The sequence below is a fragment of the Haliotis rubra genome, unplaced genomic scaffold, assembly GCF_003918875.1.
Source record: "Haliotis rubra isolate DU_JTF1 unplaced genomic scaffold, ASM391887v1 Scf2298, whole genome shotgun sequence".
Taxonomy (NCBI): domain Eukaryota; kingdom Metazoa; phylum Mollusca; class Gastropoda; order Lepetellida; family Haliotidae; genus Haliotis; species Haliotis rubra.
In genome coordinates, this window is record NW_025766334.1 from 1 (window position 1) to 17,858 (window position 17,858).

General features: G+C 38.6%; 1 protein-coding gene and 1 pseudogene across 1 annotated transcript; one reads left to right on the forward strand and one right to left on the reverse strand.

Annotated features, from left to right (window-relative positions):
• Window positions 1-11,491: 11,491 nt before the first annotated feature.
• On the forward strand, window positions 11,492-13,781 carry LOC124277893 (annotated as a pseudogene).
• On the reverse strand, window positions 11,606-16,069 carry LOC124277895. The gene is made up of 4 exons (XM_046713620.1): window positions 15,971-16,069; window positions 15,611-15,752; window positions 11,978-12,443; window positions 11,606-11,924 (listed from the first exon to the last, which is right to left on the reverse strand). Exons 1-4 carry the CDS (start codon window positions 16,048-16,050, stop codon window positions 11,911-11,913), a joined length of 702 nt encoding a protein of 233 aa, XP_046569576.1. The 5' UTR covers window positions 16,051-16,069; the 3' UTR covers window positions 11,606-11,910.
• Between the last annotated feature and the right edge of the window lie 1,789 nt (window positions 16,070-17,858).

A 17,858-nucleotide genomic window follows, 5' to 3' on the forward strand; every position in this document is an offset into this window, starting at 1 on the left:
TTGTTGCTTCGTTCACGGCGTATTGCTATATGTGATTATAACCAAACAAAACCCATTTCCTTTGCAATTTGTTTGAGGTTTGCCTATTTTTCGGCCTCAGATTGACTGCACTACAAGAGCTTCTCCGGCCACTATATATCAGCATGCATGGAATTAAAGACTTAACAGTCTGATGCGCAAACTGTGACATGAAAGTATGGTTCTGCAGCGCATAATTATAGAAAGTTCGTTTAACAAGGTCTACCAGGGTATATTATTTTTAATACGAGTGCAACGTGTGATAATTCAAGTGATTAGTTTCAAATCAGTCGCACATCATAGCAAAAGTAATACATTCAAAATGCACTTGCGTGACAACGACATTAGAATTTATGTCGAAACGTCGCCTTTCACAGAAAAAGGAAGGGGTATGCCCATAAAATTGTAATCATTCTTAATACAATGCATTCGAGTGAGTGAGTATGGGTTTACGCCGCTTTTAGCAATATTCCAGCAAAATCACTGCGGAGACACCAGAAATGGGCTTCACACATTGTACCCATGCTTTGAATCGAACCCGGGTCTTCGGCGTGACGAGCAAACGCTTTAACCACAAGGCGACGCCACCGCCCCAATACATTTTGGATGGAAACTTCATGTTTACATTATTTGTAGCTGACAAACATTCTGTTCGATGTTTCTGACTCAAATGTTGCATGGGATGTTGCATGGCTTAACTGGCCCGCTACGACCATGAAAGAGGAACTAGTGGCAGTCACGCGATTACCCCCATGGAAAGTTCATGTACATTTCCGTACACATCTGTCTGTAATATCCTGCCATTAGTCACAGAACCATTCTAAAAAAACTGTAATGTATTTTGATTTGTCGTCCAGCACGCATAGCAAACTGAATGTGTAACACTGTTTTGTTACTATTCGTGTCTATAAATTATTCATTACAGTGTATAATGATCGGGGTATAAAGTAGTTCAAATGAAATCAAATCCACAATATAGCACCTGCCTGAGAACAGCAACGAGATAAAACATTAGTCAATTTGTCATTTACTAAGCCTGATAAAGCGTTGTCTATGTTATTGCCAAAGGAATGTGTAAGGCTATTATATGCGGTGATGTATATAAGATGTTTAAGTCTTTGGCATTTAGATAGTGCAGTAGCATAAATAAGAACCATTCATTAATGCAGAATTATGGCACCTTAACAGACTCTCAAGAGACGAAGGTGGTACGAGATTGCGTGAGGTATATATGCTGCATACAAACGGGTTCTCTCCAGGGACATCACCCACACAGTAATAACGCTTTTATAACCAAGACCAGAATTATATGAAGGGTCACTGTTGTTGGACCCTTTTCACTGTAATCGACATTCATTCATTCACTCACTCACTCACTCACTCACTCACTCACTCACTCACTCACTCACTCACTCACTCACTCACTCACTCACTCACTCACCCACTCACTCACTCACTCACTCACTCATTCATTTGGACACTTGTCAGTCATGTGAACATGCTCGTTTACTTTTAAGATGTTTCTGTGCCTTAGAAACGTCCTAACTGTGCATTTAATCTTTACATGGAGACGCATCACATATTACGAATGCCAAGGATCCTTGTAGATGTGTAAGCATGTAAATCCTTGTATTTCATTAGAGATACCCATGGGTCTGACTGTATATATTTCCTAGTCTCAGTTTATTTCATCAGTGTGCTGGACTTTTTGAACAACCTAAGACAAGATATAGCTTAGGTGACGTTTGTACTCTTGATTGCCGCCATATCGTCGCACGTCGATGAACGTGTCGGCCAACCGGAGAGGTCCACTTTGATACTTCCTGACACAAACGCAAATTAAACAGTTTCTGGTGGAAATTGAAACCCCGTTTCCTATTTCCCTTTGCTGATGCATACAGGTATCACAGACTGTTACCGTCTTGTTTATGTGTCGGTAATGAAGGTGAAATAGCTACCAGAGTGACAGAGACAAAATCCTTATTGAGAGAATTCTTTGATACTCAGCGTTTCCCCTGTCCAGACACATACATTTTACGCAACGCCCTGCCAAAATCTACACCAATAATCAGCTGAATAAGTAAATTGTCTATGCTCTCAGGACTACTATTCCTCTTAAGTGCTACGCTGGGACATAAACATGCATCTGGGCTCTGAGTGAAGCTTACATTGACTTTGATACATTTGGTATGTTAGATAAGACTAAAAGAGGGTTTTTGATCTGTGTCGATAACTGCTGGGTTCATGATGATCTGCACTGTGGTGATTATTCATGCGAAATACAATATGGATGTACATGAGAGTCATTGGGATAAATAATGTGTGAAGGTTACCAGGAAATATGTGTAACGTCTTATACATGATGACAACATAGGCTATACTTAGTTTTCATTACAGGGCCATTGAGCGACAAAAGATCGTGAGTTTGTACTTGGAGTGTTTGGACTTGGAGCATGTGTAGAAGTGAGTGAGTTTAGTATTACGCCGCACTCAGCAATATTCCAGTTATGTAGCAGCGGTCTGTAAATAATCGAGTCTGGACCAGACAATCCAGTGATCCACAACGTTAGCATCGATCGACGCAACTGGGATACCATGACATGTGTCAACCAAGTCAGCAAGCCTGAACACCCGATCCCGTTAGTGGCCTCTTACGACAAACATGGGTTACTGAAGATCAGTTCTAACCCGGATCGTCACGGGACAGTATGTGCAGAAGAAAACGCATGAATATTAGTGCAGTTTCTGCACGTGCCACCTGTCGGTATTTAATCTGAATGGGTTACACTGTTCAATGATTTTTCTGCCACTATGGTCTGTAGAAGATTATCAGATGGCCAGAGACGGCATATTATTAGTATGGGTAACATCGGTATGTCCATTAAAGCACTTGGTCGGAATTGAATGTCCTCGACATAGTTGTCAGCCGGGGCGGTGGGGTAGCCTGATAGTTCAAGTGTCCGCTCGTCACGCTGAAGACCCCGGGTTTGTTTTCCCACATGTGTACAATGTGTGAAGCCCATTTCTGGTGTCCCCCTCCGTGATATTGCTGGAAAGTTACTAAAAATCAACGTAAAACCAAATTCACTCACTCAGCTGTCAGTCAGTTGGTCAGAAAGTACAGGGAAACCAATACAGTGAAGAATCACCCCGTTCTGGACGATTCGCCTAAGCAGAGCAGTGTATAATTCTAGAAGGGTCATCAAATTTCTGCCTCTGAGCGGTCGTCACCAACATGCACGTTTGGCTTGGTGTTTTACACGCCAACGCTGGAATCTGAGGACTTGGCGTTGAATACATTCAAACAACTGTTGCCTTTGGTAGCGGTTCATTCATGGTGTGTTGAAGTGTCTCTCATTAATGTAAACTTGACTTGGTGACAAGTTTTTGTCTTTTCAGATACACGCCATGGTGCCTGATGCTCTCTCCAGCTCCAAACTTGTAACAGGTATCATTTTGTGCCAAAACAGATGATTGTGCAGTCATGATCGTACAAAAACATGCAGTTTTATTTACGTATAGTGCGTGCACACCATTGCTGTTAACCGAAACATAAAACTGTGTAAAAAGTACCAGAAATACTTAACTTTTTTCCACGTGCATATACATGTCCGTGGTGTCATTAACACAGAGTATGGCCACAACAGTGAAGACGGCGATTTGGGTTTAGTGAGGAGTCTTGTGGGGTTTTATATTTACGTGCAGGTTTGGTTGGTTGTTATTTAACACTCATCACTATTTCAGCTATATCAGTGATCAACAGCATGAACATCGATCTACACAATTGAGGAAGACGTCGTGTTTGCAGACGTGTTGGGGAACGTTATCCTCGAAAAAAGAGAGGAAGTGGACATGTTTGATGGTGGGAGTGTAATGCCGTGCGCCGCCATCTCCAATACCGGTAGAACAGATTTACACGTCCACCCCAATTTAATGGAAAACCTTTACATAGATGAAATTCTTCGGCCACACTTCCTTCCTATCATGCAACACGCATTATTTCAACACGCCAACACCCGATCCCATACGGCAACAACATGCAAGCGCTTCCTTGGACCTCAAGGTCCCAGAATTAAACTCCATCGATAATTTTCGGATGTTCCTGATCAACGTCAGCGATCTCGTTCGCAACAGCCACAGAATCTCCACCAGTTGTCACAAGCACTGTGGGAAGAGTGGGTGATCATTCCCCAGGCCACAATACGTAATCTGACTGGCTCAAGGGGCAATGAGGCCCAGCAGTTCTGGCCTCTCATGGGGCCATACAAGATATTGAGAACAGATGATCATAACCGTGACATTCGATATTTCATGTGTGCCATGATGAACCTTTGTCGGTGACAGTAACTTGTGCCAAATTTGATACAGATGAAAACAACGTTTGCGTTTCCTTTCTTTGTAGGGAATGTCCTTATCAATGTCAAGTTGCACATGTTCCTTATATCAAATGCCTTTGATGTTTGTTTCTTATTTCTATCAATCGTTACATATTTTAATCCCCAATATGCACATACACATATTGATTTTGTGCTGGGACGTTGGTTCTGTCTAAACACCTACGATCTATTAGCTAGATGTTTGTGCCTAGCTGGTGGTATAAATGATTTATATCACAAATATGCAACCTTTGTTCTCATATCTATATGTCTATTTCATGATGAAAGGAGTAACGGAAAAACATCAGCACAAAACGCAAAAAGTAGACACTTAATTCATCGTCTTCCGTTTCGCCTTTAAGCTATTGGGCCGATGATGTCAAAGTTTTGCAAGAAAGGTCTCTTTTATCTTTGTTTAGTCTACATGACAGGTGTGATTCATCAAACGTACAAGTGCGAGTGCTTCATTTGGGTTTTACACCGCTTGGAACATTTTCTTGCGGAAACGTTCATTGGCATTTTGATGACATATTTTTCTCTCGTGACCTTTACTCACTTAGAGACAGAAATACTGCGGTAATGAAAAATACTGACAATGACGGCGTTTTACTTTGTCTTGAATTAGAATTATATTTGAAACTGCCTTCAAAACAACTTTTTGCCATGAGTCAGGCGACAGGATGTGAAATTACTTTCCTTATGGTTATGATAGTAAATCATCATTTGTGTCGTATGAAATGAAGTTTAGATGGTCAATCCTGACCAACAATTGGGTCATAGGACAGAGATAGATGAAAGCAAGGTAATTGGATGCAGGTGATGGAGTAATTGGTGGGTGGTAAGCGGTTTATGTTGGATGTTTAGACAGATGGCAAGTTGATATATGATGTAGGTTAGTGATGGATGGATGGAGCAGGGCCAGATGGTTGTCAGATGTACTGCTGATAGGCGATAAGATGGTAGATGAAGATTGGTATTTTGATGGATTGATATGTGGAAGCCATTTGATTTCACACTACAAATCAAACGATAATCATGAAAACAGGAGACGTTTTGAATATATTTTCCGTCACAGCATTAAGGGTTTATATATTTTGTAAATACATATTTTCTCCTCGTAAAATGATAACAGTTATACTGATTTGTAATCTCTATACTGACGACATCGGGAATGAACAACTGATTGGTTGACAGATATATGTTGGATTCTAACGTCTTTGTTTGTTGCGAATTAGAAAATTATAATAAAATAACATTACGGAAATACTCATATACAATTAATAAACAATACAATTATGAAATAGTTTCACTTATTCACATATGTGTACATGTTAGAGATCCGCGTCAAGCAATGTCATGCACCCCCGCCGCACTGCCGAACCCCTACATTTAAGCTGACGAGCGAACATGTTGAACAGTTGAGCCGACTCTTGGCACGTCAAATGTTCCAGTTCCGATTTCCTAAGAGCACAACATATTAATAAAAGTGACAAAATCTTTCCAAATCATTTTCATAACTATAAAACAATAATCATGCGTCTATGGATCACTTCTCGAAATGGTGACCACCCGCCACAAACACCTGCAATGCCAAGTCACTTGTTTACCTAAAAATATACGAAACTATTTGGGACGCATGCCAAAAATAGGAAATGCATCAGGCATTGTTTTGGTCACCGATTCGTCAAATTTGGAAACGTCCACCACAAAAAATGTGAAAGCTTTGTTCAGACATTGATGTTTTTATCCTGATCAAGAAACGTTCATGGCCCCAGTCGCATGACGCTCTTCGAAACCTGCGTGGTAATGGCGTGGACGATTGGACCTAACAAGCCACTACAGGAAGACACCAGAGACTGGCGTTGCTGAAATATTGCGGTTGCTGGAGACAAAGTTGACTATTGAAAGGTTATAGTCATCCCTCTTGTCAGACAATCTTGTGGAGAATATTTTGGATGAGGTCCAATGCTTATGTCCTCCGACGTGATTCTGCTGTTAAATTACTCAACCCTAGATAAAGACATACTAACCGTCCAAAAACATGTGTGTAAATTTAAATTGAGTTAAAGGTGCAGTGACAAAGTATGGACGTTATTACATTGTCAACACATCCAATCGACGATTGAGTCAGGTCGACATTACATCCTCATATACTTTTGACCACTGGCATTTAATTCCTGATTGCTTCAAATATACTACCAAATGTACCTACCGAAATGGCACCATGATGTTCATGAGTAACATCGTCTTCAGTCCATATATATATGAATACTAACAAACAAATATTAAATTTCACCGTGGAGCACATATATTGTTTGATCGTCTTGTCCAGACATTATTATTTACAGACCGCCGTCATATAGCTGGGAAATACTGATTCCTGTAATCGTCTTTCACCATTAAACCTAGCTGTAGATGCTTGATTCGTGATTCCAAAGTACCCTATATTTGACGATTCAGTTCTAATTGAAAGAATGAGCATCTTCTCATGAAATGTGACTGATAACACGCTGTTAACATGCCATTCATTCTGACTGATACCAGTGCTCCATGGTGGCTCATGACAATGGCTATATTATCATTTAGTTGTCAACAAAATACTTGTAATTCAGTTAGCTTCTGTAAGAAGCAAATAACAGCATGTCTCCAATTCACTTCAGCCGTCACCCGAACTAGTTTGTGCAAGGTATTATTTTTTGTCCATGATAATAAGAAAAGTGGGAGGTGAACCTGCAATGGCTTAGTGGTGGATTTATCAGCCTGTTGGAGGCTTGGACGTCCTTTCACCTCATTTGTGTTAACATGATTTCAGCAATAACATTAATGAAAATTAAATACCAATTATCAAATGGATAACTGGTTAGTGTTGTTTTTGTGTAATTTATTTTGTTGGCATGAAACGCATGATGTTTTGGGTTGTTTTTGTTCCGACACTTTAGTGTACGCAGAAAATTCATTTGCAGTTTTAGTACATCATAAGGACACGAAAACATACATCCGCCAAATGCGAAGTAATTTCAGTTGGTCTTCAGCAACCCATGCTTGTCGTAAGAGGCGGCTAACGGGATGAGGAGGTCATGTCATCGTATCCCATTTGCATAGAACGATACTCATATTGAATGTTATTGGATTGCCTTGTTCAGACTCGACTTATTACAGACAGCCGTCATATAGCTGGAATGTGACAACTATGGTCAGATAATGACTTCATATAAAGATATATGCAAAGCGGTCCTTAATCTAATGAGAAGTGTAATCCCACAAAACGGAAAGTTCAGTCAAAAACGCTGATCAAAGAAATATTATTTGTTCATAACGTTATAGACAATTTTCGACTGAATAGAGTATGTTTGTTGCGTTGAGTCAAACGTGAGACGTTTGAACAGAGTGCCATATCAGATACATACAATGTTGATCACTTAATTTGACGATAACACACAAACACACTAGTCATCGTGTTGTAAATAGAGCCGGCAGAATGTTTGTAGCATTGAGTGTAGGTATGCCTGGAAGATAATCAGCCACCTTAAATCAGGGATGATAATAGCCTGCCTAGATACGCCTACAACGTATCGCATACATTTCCCTTGTGACGTACAATGTTTACTCGTGTACTTCAGGTTAGAGAAATACACCTCGCGTCTCTACAACATCCCCAAACGAAAACCGAGGTGTTGATGGATTATTCCATGATGGACAGAACAACATTAGAGTCATGATGATAATCATTAGCGACACAATTCATTCCATAAACAAAAATCCGTTTCATCATCAGCCTTGTATTGACGATGATTCGACCCCAGTTTAGCACTGTTTGGTCGAAGAGAAAGAAAGCTCTGTCCACAGTCACGATGTAATTATGTAAAGTGAATTCAGCAGATGATGTCAACAACACGTCAATCTTAAGTCTTTAGCGGCTTCAGATGACCTTTGATGTGCACGCCTGTATCTATTTTCACAGTAACTACTTCGGATTGGTAAAGATGAGATGTTTATCGGAACCACCGCCGCAACATTTTGGGTGGAATTAGTGTTTGTCACTGTCGTCTTTAGTACAGCGATCCTTTATTCCTGCTCGACCTATCTCATCTACAGGTCCATCTCGTTGACACTCAGTCAGATGCAGGGGTATAAATGTCACGTTTTTATCCAAATGATACACGCATCCATGCTACAAAGTTAAAGCTAATGGAACAGGAAGCTGATAAACTTGAGAACTTTTTTGTGAGGCATGTCAGAAAAATACACATTTTGAAGATGACGAAGTGAGTATGCCCGAAGGCGACATCTGTGATGCTGAAGACTTTTTTTAAAGATTGTGATGCACATGTGTTGGCCATCGAGGAAGATTAGTTGCCACTTGAGTGATGATGAGCCTCTGCATCCGGTCGGTGCTGTTTGACTTTGTTTGCTGATACTTGGCTCAAAATCAATTAACCATTCACATTTCCTTTTTCATGTCTTCAAATATTTGGAAAAATCAAATCCCCAAATCTCACATGTGTTGACTTTAATTTCCATATGACACAAGAAATAGATATTTGAGGAACATGCTGAAATATAGTCACGGACAAACAATCTTTATGTTATGTTATGTGCATAAAGAACAGATAACCTACAAATCATTTCAACAGCGGGTCGACAAATCCAGCAAAATTTAGCAAGTCAATAAAACATGACAGAGCATTTTCAAGCAAGCCTACAAGAAGGCTAAAGCCAGAACAGCGAGTGTTTGTGTCAACTACGTTCATTATGCATAGTTCCGATGCTGAATCAATTAACCAATCAGCACGCTCCGCGCCTTTACTGCTGCACAGCTTGTCGCTAAGGCGCCATTTGGTCCCCCAAGCTTTTGTGTATCTAAGGACATAGCTGTCAGCGAGTTTTTTCGAAATGGTGAAGCGCTGCGCTTGGGGTACATGCAATTCGGACGAAAGGTACCCAGAGAGAGTCATTAATGTCCATTTCCTGCCATTTCCCAAGCCGAAAACCCAGTTTGAGAAGTGCTCGCGGTGGATTGGAGCGTGTGGCCGACCCCACGGACAACTGAATGTCGGCAACATAAACAAACACAAGTTCGTCTGCTCCAAGGTATGACTGAGTGTAGTGTAGGTACAAACTGGTCTTTCTAGCATATGACCGTATTCATATCGATATTTCTTCGGATTATATGTTTACCAACGCAATATATTGTCGCACGGCAGCGTTTTCTATGGCTATATAACGATACTGGTTGACAATTCTTAATTCGCTACAACCACCAAAGTACTAAGTAGTTCAGCAAGCTAAACGTCGTGTTCCTACCAAGGCAATATAATCGTATAGGTGATAATTTAATGTATTTATTTTTAAAATATTTGTTAGCATTTTGTGAATGGATATCCCACGAAAGAGTTTCCAGACCCTATCAGTGCCGATGGAAGCGCCATCAAACCAGTGAGACCTCCCCCGAAGCGACGGTGCCTGGGCAGTGGCATTCAATCAGTTGAGCCTAGTGTCAGGTGAGCAAATTTATATTTAATGTGCCACACATAACATGTTTAATGTGTTACACCTATGGACAACATTGTTCCAACGCAGAAATACATAGCACAAAGTCTTTTAATTGTTCATTCGACTTCATCATCCATGTTTATTTTAATTTTTTTATGATGCTGTTTAACAATTAATGTCTTCAGCACATACTGTCAGTTGACAAACCTGATGACATTGCCATAACACACTCACATATATCACAGACATGACCAATAGTACTAACAAAATAGATGATAATGCAAAATAAATAACAAAGTATTTTCAATTTTAGGAACACATACATGCATATATATCCTCCATGTTTATTATGTGGATATATTTTAATGTTTTTTACAATTATCACACACTAGTGATGGATGTCTTCAGCACACATTTTCATTGGAAACACCTGAGGATATTGTCATAACACAGTCTAAAGAAATATCACAGACACTGACCAATGCAGTACTAACAAAATAGATGATACTGCAAAACAAATAACAAAGTATTTTCAATTTTAGGAACAAATTCATGCAGATCTACCCTCCATGTCCACACTCAAAAGAAATATCACAGACATTGATCGATGCACCTCTACATAACAAATATGATTATTTTTTTTTTTTTGAAAAGATTTGGTACATGTAACAAATATATACCCATATTCAACATACATTTCAAACTACAATGTGAACCTGTAGAGAATTATAAACAAACTTAAGAATGTTAACACATAGTTCACCCCATACTACATGGATTTGTATGAGAAATCATAGTCTGTCTCACAGTCCCTGAACTATATTATTTTCCCTACTACCTAGCCTTCTCTGCAGTGCTAAAGCCCTAATTGGAGCAAGTCTAGATTTCCTTAGATTCAGGTTCTTAGGTTCTGAATCTCTGGTCTCCCCTGGGACTCCTTTTCAATTTAAATGGGTTTGTTTGTTACTATCAAATTATATATATATTGGTACTAAGCGTTAGTCTAGAGAATGCGATGCTTTGTGGTTTCTCTGTTTTCTTTGCAGGTGACGTTCACAGTACCTGGTGGTAATATGCTTGCTTTCAATCAACCAATCAATACCATTAATGACATGATTGTCACATCATGATTTGTTTTGTTTTTCAGAATTATTTGTAACCATGACCATTTGTTGGTTACATTACATTAATTTTTGTGTCCTTTCTATTTACTTAATGAAATGGACAATATGCACAGTCTGACCTCACATTAACCCTTCAAGTAATCCCACATCTGTCAGCACTGAATATACCCAGGTGCCTTGAACAGTGGCATGACAAAATGGAATGCCTCACGCTACACTTTTGCAAATATTGGATGCAAATATGTCTGGCCCATCATTACATCATTATATTAATACATGTTGTATTGCAACATTGCATATTGTCCTATATACCATATCTGTAGACAAGTCAGTTGTTCTCTGAAAGCAATACATAGTACAAGTTTTCCCTTTACAACACTAAAAGAATCTGTGAATACAAAGAGCCATTTAGAATGTGTTAAACTGTAACATGTAACTGTAATCCAAAATATAACATATGTTACATAATACAATCTGCAAATGTTTCACAAGGCCTTATATGGAATACATTTTACATCTTTCAGTGTACTGATTGACACAGATAACAGAGGAAATGATAATCTGCCTTCCAGCCAAGGTTCCAGTACCCAAACAGAGCAAACATGTAAGTATCCTGTGCAACTGTGAGCGTATATCATGAAATGATAACATATTACATAGCATGAGCTAGGTGAGGTTTGGCAAAGTCCTTAAAAAACTGACAGAGTTTTTGTAGCATGTTTGCCACGAATGGCAAGTCAGGATACACTCTTTCCACATGTAAATCTTTCTGAGTGTACACTATAAATTCACAAAAATCAGCACCTGAAATGAGAAGCTGACCTTGAATCTGCGCATAATGCATATGATTCCTAAGTAAATGTATAGATCCACTTTGATCTTTCTGCAGAAAGAATTGATCATTTGTACATGCCTCCTCAATGGTTGAGTTCCTTTCAGTGTATGGACATTTTACCTCTACAATGCCAGTCCCAACAGTACAGCATAGTTTTGCATCAGGAGTAGCTCCTAGAAAGCTGAATTCAGGGTTTACAATCAGGCCACAATCATGCATATGGGCAGACTGAAATGTTTCCAAATATTTGGACTTAGCAGAATTTTCATGTTTTTTGCCATACTCTAGAGGCTTGGCATATATTGTTTGTTTCTCCTTAGGAAATAAGGTGTCCAAGAAGGCAGTAGTTGGCCTTTTTTTTCTGTTGATAATCTTTCCAAAATTTGAAGCAGTTAGTCTCGTTGATCTGGATGACCTCCAGAGGAGACTGTAGGACTGACCCCTGGTGTCTCTCTCTAATTGTTCAGGATCAGCCACAGCATATCCATCGTTGAGTACCTGAAACTCAGTTGGTAGTTTGATAGGTGATGTCTTTGGGAATGATTCCACTTTGCATTGAGTGTGAGCCAGTGTTGTGACAGGTTTGATATTTCTTGTCTGAAAGAGAGTAAAACATCATATCAAAACAATTTGTGTTGTAAAGCTTATGAGTGTGTAAATGAGTGTGTTTTTAAGTAAAACATTGAGATTTGTGTTGGTTGGTATCATGTATGTGACAACTTTTATGTTGCAGGGATATCTCCACTTGATTACCTGAATCTGACCGCAACAATAGTCAACTTTCGAGCCCAGGTTGAACAGCAGCAAATGATGATTGATGCTTTGCAGAAATCAATCACCCTTAAGGATGAAGAAATAAAGAAACTTAAAGGAGAAGTTAGCAAAGGACAGAAATTTGGGGTAGAGACAGTCAAGGGGAAAGCTGGAAAATTAAAAAACCTTTTTAGATATTACACTGGCATAACATACATCCGTTTTTGGCACTCTTACAGTTTTAGTACCAGGAGATGGGAGCTTTTCCATGACCTATGAAAGGGACGTTGTGATATTCGTACTTTATCAGCTGAGAACTGTTTGTTTTGACACTTTGTCGTTTACGGCACAATTTTGGGCTCAAAGATATAGCTGTGAGATTTCATTTGACATTACAGTCGAGTGGTGCAGTATTTAATGCCTGGGTAGAACACATGTACTTGAAACTAGGACAGTTATCATTATGGCCACACAGAGATACCATCATTTCAAACATGCCAAGAGGATTCAAAGAGACTTTCCAAATTCTGTTATTATTATTGATGGTACTGAGTTAAGAACTCAAACTCCATGTGCTCTTGGACTTCAGAGTCAGCTGTACAGTGACTATAAATCAAGTACTACCTTGAAATGTCTTGTTGGGTGTGATCCAAATGGCTCTCTAACATTTGTCTCAGAACTTTTCACTGGTTCAATCTCAGATAAGGCATTAACAGAACAGTCTGGTTTTTATGATGTGCTAAAGGTGCTCCTTACTCATGGTTACATCAAAGAAGGAGATGCAGTTATGGCTGATAAGGGCTTTACAATAGAGGACGAGCTTTCAGAATTAGGTTTAGAGTTAAACATTCCACCTTTTGTTTCTTCAGAAACCCAAATGACTTCTGCTGAAACTCTTGCCACTGAGAAAATTGCAGCACACCGTATCCATATAGAACGCCTCATAGCTAAGATTAAGAAATTCAAGATTGTAGCACACAGAATACCAACTTCATTATTTGGAAGAATTAATCAGATTTGGACTGTTTGTGCTTGTATGACTTTGTTCCAAAATATTTTTGTCACTGATAAACATGAATAAGCACTACAAATTTAACTATGAATCTCCATTATATCAGCATATACTGATTCACTCAAATGTTCTTATGAATCAATGAAAAATGTATCTTATTTTCAGAGTTAGCTAAGGCTCTCTATTACTTCTACCAATAACTATCAAACTGTGGTACATGTATCTGTGTATCAGGACTTATGAATCAACTTAACTTTTCAGCACTTGTAAGTAATGAAACTTGATTCATATCGCAGAAGGACCCTAGCTCACTCTTTAGAGGGCATGCAGTAAAGATATAATCTTACACTTTGAAGGTTCCATTGTAAACCCATATGATGTGGGGTACCCTCTGTTTGTCATCACTATTTGCTCTACCAGTGTATTTGAGGCCCTCAGTGCTGTAGTTTATAGTGAATGTTGGCATAAATTTTATGTGCCAGACTTTGATGTTCTGGTTGAAACTTACTGAAAATATAAAAGGTTATATTCGTAATATGCAATATGCTTCAGTTTTGTGACAATTACAGTTGCAACATCAATGTTCTTTCAGTATGTTATATGTTGATTGAGTTTTGGGACTGAGGCATAATCCCAGTATGATGAAATTCAAACATTTGTTATCAAGAAAATTATGTATAAAATTATTTACGTACATATATAGCCATTGGCTTAGGGCATTGCATTTTCCTTGCACCCAACTGTGTCAATTTCTCTGCAGTTGTAATGTACACTGGCCTGTGGCAATCACACATACGAAATAATCTCTGCACTACAAATTAATGTATGGCAATATGTTCCATATTACATGGAAACTGAGCAGTTATTTATGAAACTTATGATTGAAATTGTCAGATATTATGTATATTATCAGGGATTTACAAGACGCAAATTCCTGTGTCCTATACGCATAAAAATTAACAAAGGACACAACAAAATTTAGTAGCGCATTCACAGGGACACAGAAAAAGTGCAAATACTTTTTGTTAAAATTCCAATCAAATAACAATAAGTTATGACTGAGTTTGTAACTAGCTGGGTTATGGTATCATTTGCAATTTAATTACTGTAACAATGTGATGATCATGATACACAATACAATAACAGTATTAATAATAATATTTAAGTTTCTGGGACCCCCATTTTGTTGTAAAATAGATTAAGAATATGAGTCCCAGGTAACTTCAAATACAGGACTCCAGGTAAATCCCTGATTATATTGTAGGAAATTCTTCTTGCCTGCTTTCCCCTTAGCTCAAATTCCATTGTATTTGACTCTTAATATAGAGGCTATTGATACAGGGATGGAAAATGTATTTTATGTCAAATATGACACTGGGCATTTCTGTCTTGTGGCAACCTTATGTCCTGCATATTTCAATTAAAGAAGAAATAGGTTATTTGAAATAATGTCAATCATGTTCATGTGTTCATCCTGTTTCATGTTTTTAAATTACACTAATAATTCATACAAAAACAAATTGTGACACAGTACTTGTGCTCTTAAAGGACAGGTGTGCTATTTAACTGCCACCACTGTTTCAGTGGTAATTAAACATTTCTCAATTAGTTATATTTTTTAACTTACTTTCTAATAAAAATTATGATGTCAGAATGATTGGCATGAGTATCATTTCAGAAATATGTCTTATTGACAGAATAACTTTGATAATGTATCAAATCACAATAAAATCATGTATATAAATTTTGACGTTTGCTTGTTACTTGCTGCTCTCTGCAATATTGCAGGTATGATGTGTTCTACAAAATAGATACTTCTGGGTCTGACAATATAGCGATTGACAGGATTGGATTTGATCTGCACATTTTGGATACAATGACATGCATATACCAAGTCAGTGAGCCTGGGCACCAGATCCCTTTACTGTTTTATTTCAACAAGCAGCCCAGATCCCCATAGATATTTTGGTGATACTGACACTCTGGTGATGGAATGTACCTGGTAAGACAGGAATGATCCCAACTGCACGTCTCCAACTGGAGTCTGAACCTTGGGGGCAGTCAGGTGTACCATGTAGCTCAATGGAGCATGTTCCTGGTCCTTCAGGACTTGCATGTCCGTTTCTGTGACAACTGGGATTCTGAGAAACAGGTACATTTATAGAATTTCAAATAATCACTTTAGACTGAAAGAGTGAAATTCCTTTAATTTCTCCATATAGACTGTTATGTATGTGGTTTACCAGAAGTATGTACATTAATATTTATTTAATCACATATAAATGTTAAAAACACTTTATTATTTAAAATATATTTTAACAGGATAAACCTTTGATTGTAATGTTGGACTATGACTTACTTCTTTGTAGTATCAATTTGGCAAGTCACTGGCTTCCTCTTCCTGTTCTGGGTGGGTCTTGCTACAGTGATATGATTCATGGGGACTGGGGTAATGGTCCTTCCCCCTAGGTTTGTGCCACTGCTGGGGCAAACTGGTGCAGCTCTGCAGCTGTGGCACATGAGTGTAATCATGCAGTTTCAGTCCTTGCAGGGACTTGACCAAACCCACGATGTGGGAACAGCGCCCTCCAAAACTGGGGAAAGAAATACACAAATATAGCAGATACCAATTCCACTTTCTCATGTGAATGTAGATGCAAGTATAATATGAAATAAGAATAATTGAGTGAATGGGATTTACTAAATTTAGTAAGTGAAAAAATGTTTAAAAGATATACCCCTGTTTAGTAGCCCAGACTGATACATTTACTAGAGTTCAACATAGCAATGACTGCCTTCATGAAATATGTGTACTGTATACGTAGTTGATAATTCCATCAAAATGAAAATCAAATATAACCAAAAATATATTGAAATTGTAATATTTTGGAGAATTGTATGAAAATATATGGCTATATATGTGCAGTGTGTAGCTGAAGACAAGATGCTGGTTTTCTTGATTATGATTTGAACTTCGTGTACCTTTTTTACACATGTCCCAGATTTAGACATCACAGTACAGATGTCCGGGCTTGTTTTGGGGTGTTGGTTTTTTTTCTCTGCGTTTGTTTTGACGTGACAGGGGTGTTACCCTGGTGTCACAACCAGTCTGTACATTGTAACTTTGTGTGTATTTTGCATTCTAGTATTGATTTTTGTTTTATTTAACAAAGTAGATGTCATTTGACAGCGAAGTGGAGATCGAGGCTGACCCGGGGAAACGGACGTGATGTCATGGGCTTATAAGAAAATTAATTCCTGGGAGGGAACATTAAGATATTGATGAATGTTGTCACTCTGGTTTAAAATAACGCATTTTAATGCACTTACCCAGCCTTGCAAGAACAGTAGGAATCGGCAAATTCTTGTGATCGTACATCTATCTCCAGCTGTAGTTTGTGCGCCTCTTCGCGCTTCGATAGCGATCTCCAACATTTCGCGTACACGAAAACGGCCTGATTATGACTGAAAACTTTAATGTCGTGCACATACCCTTCTAGAAAATAATTTAAACCCCTTGCTTGTGCCCTTTTTGATATTCTATCATGTTCTGGATGGAAATGTAAGGAGATATTGTCGGGTATTGAACTGAGACAGTCGTCTCCCGGATGACATTCAGCCATTTTGACAGCTCAGCATAGCAAAGCTTGGGGGACATAGCAACAGTAACCAATGTAGGCGTGGCTTCGTAGCGTCGGTCGGAACTATGCATATATAACGTAGACTCTATATGGCATCCGAGAGCTACACTGACTGATACAAGGAAGTCGATATGGGTTATCCATCCACAAAACTGATCCCTTTGATTATGAAACAGGGCAAGATCACCAATATAGACTGTCTACACAAGTTAGCCGTTATGATAGATGTCTAATGCACCAGGATGTATCCTCGTAATTCCCTTTCATGTTTTTATAATGTTATATTGACTTAACACATCTTGCATATGTTCAGGCATATGTATATGTAATGTACTTGTAGTTTACTAGTAAATTATACTGCAGTGGTCGTGTGTTGTATATTACAGAGTATGTCAAGAAATGACGCATTGTACGTGTAATGAACAACGTAACACACAGGAAACAACACACGAACGTCTCTGTTTCCTCCAAATGAACTAGTTATCAACGTACCAAGCACTAATAATGTCATATTCAAGGTATAGGAAAAATAAAAACCTCTAGCTGCTCTTTTGAATATATTTCAGTCTGTGCAAAGAGTATGAAACTTCTGTGAAGACAAGAACA